The sequence below is a fragment of the Crassostrea angulata genome, chromosome 3 (assembly GCF_025612915.1).
Source record: "Crassostrea angulata isolate pt1a10 chromosome 3, ASM2561291v2, whole genome shotgun sequence".
NCBI classification, from domain to species: Eukaryota; Metazoa; Mollusca; class Bivalvia; order Ostreida; family Ostreidae; genus Magallana; species Magallana angulata.
In genome coordinates this window covers 21734268-21742598 of record NC_069113.1, presented here as the reverse complement: position 1 = coordinate 21742598, position 8331 = coordinate 21734268, and the positions used below count along the sequence as shown (strand labels likewise).

Genomic DNA, 8331 nt, shown 5'->3' with positions numbered 1-8331 from the left:
CCCTTTAAATCAAAAGCGGAAAAATCAAAATTCAAGTTCTGTTGGCAACAGCTCCTATATTAATTACTTAAACAAATCATCTGATACAGGTATAGGAAGTATTTTGTACATGAAAATATGATACTCTATTTAACGCCTTACATTAGTAAAAAAAAAGTTTTTAATAAAAGTATAATATATAATATCTTAATTAAGGTGGCTATATACACCCACAGTTTATTCCAATTTTCAATAGAAGACCACAAAACATATACCTATCAAATATTAAAGTGATGATAGGGATACTCTAGGTATTTTTAAAGAATTTTTAAATGTTTTTTCGTGATTTTGTAAAATTATTTTTAAAAAGATAGCTATTAACAAATTGAGAGAAATTTTTTTGTCATATGATGGATATTCCCTTCGGACACATAAAAAAAATATAACACTTCTTAACATTCATGGTATGAAAGTTCCTCAGGTAAGGGTTATCGTTCCTAAGTTCCAAGGCCCAAACACCTTGGAGACTTTTCATTTCTAAGTTGAAGAAAAATTCCTAAATATAATGTTGGAATGATAAATACATACGTATTTCATTATAGGCCTGTAAAAGTGAATATATTAATGTGCATTAAAGTATATTATGATTGAAACACTTTCACCGGTTTAGCATTTTCTTTCACAGTATTCAACCCAAAAATACGTTTTAGAAAATGTTGGAAAGTTAAAAATTGTATGGTTCTCAACGGGAATCGAACTCATGACCTACAAATTTTTAAGTGAACCCACTTACCCTCTGCGCTACGGCGTAACATATCGATGATGGGAAAGAAACTATTTAACAAATTATATTTGATTTTATTGTTTATTTCGATAAATAATTCAGTTAAACATAAACTGTAGACAAACACATTACCCCCCCCCCCCCCCCCCACCAAAGGCAGTAAGTTTGGTAGCTATTTATTTTTATCGACCTAAAGATAACATATTACATGAAATTCTCTGTACATCATTAAATTTTCAGGGGGGGGGGGTCGATTTTTTCCACATAATTTAGAGTCCGAAGTTTATAGATCTCGATAATGTTAATTTTATTTTGCAATTTTATCAAGTTAGAAAACTCTGTAAACAAGAGGTGTACAGTTTTTATATTTACATGTATGTCATTATTGTGTATATCAACGTGACATCACAGGCAAACGTGCTTCAATGTTTAGCTTTAGTTTAAGTATAAATTACCCCGGCCCAAATAATAACACATTAAAAATTAATTAATGAGATTTTTTTCAATCAGCTATGTCCTACAGAACACACTCAGAGAATTCTATAACAGTTGTCGATCTTTAAGCAGCATGTCAAACTGGGTCTGGTGTTGGTTCAGATCCGTTAGGATAAGCATGGACGCGCATAAAAAAAACACCTTCAAATTCATCTATGTCACGGTTATGGGGCCCGAATTAAATAGTCACGTTAATGAATTGTCTTTTATCCTTTAATATTCATAATAAATGTCAAGTAATTGGAAATTTTAGGCAAACTATTAAGTGCGTTATGAAGATGGGAACAGTGGTTTCTACTGAAGTTGTTAAATTCATGATGCTAGGGTCCAGGTGTTGGGAGGAGGTCGGCTCTGTTTGTCGTATACAAATATAATAAATATGCACTAAATTTTTAAAAGGACCTTAACACAATTTAAGATTAAGGTTCTATTTCCATATATAATATTATTTACTTGTGCATTTTGAATGATTGACCAACATTTTGAAAGTTAGAAGTCAAGTTACAAACGAGATATAAAGGTAGGGTTTCATTGTCATGTAAATAAAGCCCGAGTTCTTTATTCGTTTACAAAAAATGCAAAATAATAGAAGCATTTCTTTGACAATGTGACTTATGGCAAACAAGATAAATTGATGCAATGTACAGTTCATAAATAATATTATCACCATGGGAAAAAGATATTGCAACAACAAAACAAAGAAGTTCAAACTCTGTATCGGGCTTGTAACTCGATATTTGACAGTCAAATTTTGACGAAGTATTTAAGATACCCATATCATTTAACCATTCTATGCATTTAAAATAGAATAATAAGACTCAAAATTTAAAATATGAAAATTTTAATCTCAAATACCGTGTTTAGATTTCTCTACAGGTTCTCCAAATTATATAACTAGCAGGCAAACTGAGTACATATTTAGGATGAAGGAAGGGTTTGTATTTAGGTTGTGGCTTGATTGAATAAATAAAAAAACTTTGTTGTTAACAGCAGACTCGTAGCATCAGGGACGGTGGGGGGGGGGGGGGGGCGGGGGAGCCTGCCCCCCACCCCCCACCCCCCACGTTTTTGCGCAGCAAAGATTTTTCTTAAATTTACTTACAAATTAACATGGAGTTGCCCCCCCCCCCCCTACTTTTATAGGTCCATGTAAAAAATTGAATTGAAAATAAGGAAATAAACAGTGAAATTGAAGTTTAAGACATGTTGAAAATGGACTAAATGTATGGTTATGGTGTCCTCGAAGTGTCTATCCCTTTATCAAAACTGTGGAATTCATGGGTCTTAGGTCAGGGTTTCAGACCCTAAGATGGGGCTAATATGGCCGTAAGGTGAAACTGTGTTAAATCTTATAAAATCCCCCCCCCTCCTACTCATATATATATTTGAGATAAACTGAATGCATGGTAATGATGTTCATGAAGCTCTCTAAATTGTGTAATTTATAGCCCCTGTTTCATGCTTATAATGAAAATATATTCAGTCTTAGAAATGTTCTTCTCAGCCTCCACAGTAGTGGTAGATAATTGGAATGCATGAAGCTGGTGCTCATGAAGCCGTCGTCCATTCACAATTTTACAGTTTTAAATTTATCTTGAAAACCACAAGGTAAATTGTCATTTGACTATTTTAGATTAAACGTGTTCTGTTTACAAAAATTCTTTTATTTCCTGTGCGTTGTAAGTTTGTACACATAAACCGTACGCATATCACTGCGTGTCACTTTTAACCAAATTCTCGGTACCTGGAGCTTGGGTATAGATAATTTTAGATCCCTCCGACCCTACCCTCTCCATACTCCTTTATGAATAAACGTTTTAAAAACTTTGAATATTAAAAGGCAGATGAAACAGTCATAGTAGATTCGATTTAGGGTTTACACTCCTATATGAAGCTTAAAATGCGAAAGTTAAGGGCTGTTGTACATGTACTCAGGTGACCGTCTTGGCCCATAGGCCTATTGTCTTACAAATCGCAGATGAATTTTGGGTCAGATATTTAGCCATTTTGGTTCAGCGTACTAACAACTGTTTTTACTATATTTATGGTTATTTGATAACCGCTGTTAATAATAAAATTGATGAGTCAATCGAAAAGAGGAATGATCTACTAGTATATATTAAATTCTTCACTATATGACATGAAAAATGTTTTTCGTAGTTGTTAAGAGCTTGCTTAGGCATTTAGGGAAATAAAGGCAAACACTTTTTCAGCAAAGTTGTTGCATTTCTGCCATTGAGGCAATTTTTATGCGGTATATCTTCTTTGCAAATGGAAATGTAATGACTTTAACCTGCCTGCTGGTGAAATGTAATATTTTTTATAACTTTAACCTGCCTGCTGCTGAAATATAATAACTTTAAACTGCCTACTAGTGAAATGTAATAACTTTAAATTGCTGCTGGTGAAATGTAAAAACTTTAACCTGCCTGCTTGTGAGATCATAATTCACATAATTTTCTGGTTTATGATTCTGCTTTAGATTATAAATTTATTCAGATATTTTGAAAACTTAATTTATTTTCTAGATTTCTAATCTTCCAGCTTATTTGCAATATAGTTTATTTTGCATTATCATAGAATTACTAAATAAAGTTGCCTTGCCATTCTTTGAAGGCATAACAGGGTTGCATCATACTCAGGTGACCGTTTAGGCTCTTGGGCCTTTTGATAGAACAAAAAAAAGTCGTAAGTCAATATTTGAACTTGTTTTATACAGATCGACAAATTAAACACAATAATAAATAATAATAATAAATACAAAAATAAATTATTTGCAATACTGTAAAAAAAAATCTACATGTATTAATTATGTAAAAGTAACTATGAAGGCAAATTGTGTTTCAGCAAGCTTATCATTTCAAAAGACTAGAGTCTTTCTTCGTTTTATGGATTTTCCTCTCTTTTTTTTTTGTCAGTTTTGTCAAATTTTAATTGGTAAAAAAACTTATAATCAATTGTTTATCTATCCAGAGGCGGAGGTGCCCCCTCCTTTCTTACATTCCAAAATTAAAAGAACTCCGGCAACAATTTCTAGAAGAGCGGCAACAATAGCCATGCCAAAGGCATATGATAGCCAGTATTCCAACCTAACCCCTCCGACAGTTCTATCATAGTACACATCATCAAACTCCACGCCAAACACGATGCAACCGATGAGTTGAATCACACCTGAGAATATAACCAAAAAAAAGGTAAACAAGGTATCAAATATTGATATGGGCAGGTAATTATCACAACCATATTTACACTATATACGATCAAACTTTGTCTTTGATGTTTTATATTTAGCGAAGCCAAAGATTGAAGTTTGTGTGTGTCACTGCATGAATCGCTTTTTTTTTTTACAAGACAGAATGAAAGTGCGTTATAGCGTGTTACAGAAATTATTGGTTCATCTAGATCAAAATGATCGGAAAAGAAAAATTAATAAAACCATGAACACAATTTAGATCGGTCTGACGTCATGAAGTTTCGTTGTCAAGGGATAATGGGCTTTTTATCCTTTCATGCGCAGAGATTCAAATTGTAAGCATTTAAACAATTTTTGAATAATTTCGAATAGCAATGTGTATACTGTGATTGTCTATCTAAATATCTACATCGAATTGATTATGTGGCTTAGCGTTGTTCGGTAGTCAAAATCCAAAAGTAACAACACAGGCCCATGGTTACAAGCGTGGGTTTCAGAGCTATTCAAATCATTAACTTTTGTTTCATCAATAGACCCTTTCACTATAACTGTGGTACTGCTCTCATGCAGGGCAAATTTATATACTTCGCCGAAAAATGAATTAAATGAAACAATTGACGTTACGTCATATTTCACCAAATTATGTAATTTTGCCATGCAAAAGAGCAGTACCGCAGTTACCGTGAAAGGGTCTATATTTCTTGGCAATAGTTTTTTGTTGATACAAATACAACTTAACTTTTCATAGAATAAATATGGCAATTTCACAAGTGTCACATTTTCACAGTGACACACTTTCGTTGACAATGGACTTATAATAAGATCTGTTGACACACTTCGATAAGCATTTGCCTTAATGGATCGGGTCGTCAACGAATTCTTCAACATTAGAACCATTTTAACAAGAGCTTGGACTTTGGGTAGTTGTGTAAAACAGCATTGTGGCGTAGGCATGTCTATTTGTCTATTTCATTGCTGGATACTCAGCGACGGATCTTTGAAATCAACAAAATTTGTCAGACTTTTGAGCTAAGACTAAGTAATCTATTCTAGTATTCATATTTCACCCAAAACCAGGTCATTTTTAACTTGTTTTGATACAAGAAAAAGACAGTTACGTTCTACCGAAAATCCAAGGTCTTGTTAAAATGGTTCTAATTAAACCACAATAAAATACACGTACCAAACATATAAATTAGACCCCCTCCCATCGCCATTTCCATCCCCATGGAAACAAGGACATTTTCTGAATCAACCCAGGGGAGAAAATTATCGATCTGCCCCTGTTTTAACTTTGTCACCAAAGCTATTTTTCATAACAATAAAAACTAATTAACACAAGTTTCCGCCACTGTTCACGCGCATCAGACGCTTAAGCCTATATTCACTTGTGTGAGACATGGTCGAGTGATTTGGGTGAAAATAATCATCTATTTCCGTAAGCTTCGAAATCTTTAACCATTCACTGCCAATACCGTGACTTCTGACAGGTTGTGCACTATGTCACATAGAGGAGGCTGGATGGTTAAAAAATTACTCATCGTGTCTTCGATTTTTTTTTTTTTTGCCTTTTGCCATAAACTATTTTCAGTTGAGAAAAAATCCAAATATTAAAGAATATACAAAGCTCTTCATATCAAAGAGCTAAAAATGGGCACGGCCATTTAGCTTCTTAATATTGTCACAAAAGCTATACCTGTGGCTGAATCAACGAATAGAATTTAAAGCTTTGTACAAGATAACGATATTACTATTATAGGCAAACATGAATTTAAAGTAACTGACAATCATAAAGACTTTCGTTAGATTTAAATCTGGAAATGCTACAAACGGTCTGTGTCAATTACTGAGATTAGCAATTTGTGTGTCTGTAGGGAGGAGGAGGGAGGAGGGGTTCGGGGCGGGAGGGTAGTGTTAGTATAACCATACTCCGTGTAGTCTTGGTCATGAGATTACCTGTTACTAGGCAGAGGATTGCTGCACCAGTGGCTACCTCTCCATTGCCCTTGCATGAATCCACAAACAGGTATAAGATAACTAGGAAAAATGAAACCAGTATTCCAAAGAAACCGAAGCAACTGGCGGCTTGAGCAAATGCCCACCAATCTGAAAAAAACAACAAAATTACTTTTGCAATTAAATTAGTATCAAATAAAAAATTTGGGGTTTTTTTTAGTTTTGAAAACGGGGGAGGTTGTAATTTCATTTTCCAAATCATGAAATGGATGGACCGGTTATCAGAATTGGTTGACAGCAGGACTTTTTTGACCCAAACACGTTTTAATTAAAATTGCAAATCAGGCTCTTTCTTTCGTTACTGTTGTTTACCAGGAGATGGGTTAATGTCCGAAACATTATTATTATTGATTTCTTGATTAACTCTGTGTAAAAGTGATGTCAAAACATCGCATGCTGTGAACATGCTCAATAAAAACACCGTTGGCATCATTTCAAGTAATAACCTTAGAAAATTAAGTACATATATGTCCTTTTGGAATTTCTACAATGTAACTATAGCCGAGATATATATAAGTTTATCTATAGTTCAATTGATAATTTAGCGTTAAATATCTTTTCTTTTTTTTAATTGTTAACAGATATAAAATCCGATGTTTGAACAGCAATGGTTAAACTTTGTATTTTTTTTATGAATTTACTTTTTGTTAAAAAAAAAAGTAAGAAAACCTTAACCTTAAATCTAATAATCATTAAAAAATTAACAAAAAATATTTTGTAGAAAATGCAATTTGAGATTTACATAAAAGTCCTGAAAAAGGATTGTATTTTTAAAAAAGCAAAAAAAGGCATTGGAAAAAAACAACAAAAAGAACAGATTTAATGACTTACCGTTTGCCCATCCATCAAGTGGACTACATGGTGAAGTGCTAGTTTCCTCTTCGGTACATCTTCTCCACAGTCCCCAGTGCATTTGGAACCCACCACCAGCGTTCTCGTTACTTTCTCCCCATCCAGTACAAGTGAACGCAATGATAATGCAAAAACTAGCGACTGCAAGCAATATGAAAGCTATCTTTCCGAATATGCTCGCCGATTTAAAGCCGTCCACTACCCCCATATTTGATTATTTATGTGTCGTAGATTTTATGATATTTGTAGATATATTTTTCACCCTGATGCTTGATCTGTCTCTTCAACAGGGGATGTGGTCGATATTTGTGCCCGGGCATGATAATTTATATAAATTACGGTTGCTACCAACAGATAAGTTTGTTTGCTACTCAAGAAACCAGTTTCAAGAAGAGCAGTCAGTTCACGTTATAAACATTACGCCCAGGACACCGGCCCTATAAAATCGGAGAAAGGGTGGTTTTAACGCATAGCTACCTTCATTTGCATATTTTACAAATAACGCATCGCGACCGTATTGAATGCCTTTAAACATCACAGAAAACGGCTTGCAAGTTTTCTATGATTTCAGCGATCCGTAATAGTTAAGACATTAGATTGGCTTTATGTTGCATGGTGAATTAACTAGCAAGTTTGAAATCAATATCCATGTCAACCATGTATGTATGTGTGAAAGGTTTTTCAGAATTTATGTCGGTTTCTTCTGTATAACCTATTTTACAAATTCAAAACACCCCTTTTTCAATCAAATGTGCGTTTCAAATGAATACATGTATATAGATACCTCCATAAACTTAATTCAATTTTGTTGGTATATATTTAGACTACACGTTTTTCTAATTCTTAGATAAGAGATTTATAACTTCGTCTTCATTAATCCGTACCCTGTGTAAACGTCTATGTGAATGAGTCAAAAGAATTCGTCCTACTTCAATAGTGTTCACCGTGTCAAATAAATATATGAGAATTTCAACTCTGCCTTTATACAATCATTTGTACGTATGCACGTTTT

At 33.7% G+C, this 8331-nt stretch overlaps 1 protein-coding gene across 1 annotated transcript; it reads right to left on the bottom strand.

Annotated features, from left to right (window-relative positions):
* Positions 1-3951: 3951 nt before the first annotated feature.
* LOC128179079 (uncharacterized) lies at positions 3952-7638 on the bottom strand. The gene is made up of 3 exons (XM_052846572.1): positions 7299-7638; positions 6408-6557; positions 3952-4429 (listed from the first exon to the last, which is right to left on the bottom strand). The coding sequence occupies exons 1-3, from the start codon at positions 7525-7527 to the stop codon at positions 4224-4226; spliced, it is 585 nt and encodes a 194-aa protein (XP_052702532.1). The 5' UTR covers positions 7528-7638; the 3' UTR covers positions 3952-4223.
* Between the last annotated feature and the right edge of the window lie 693 nt (positions 7639-8331).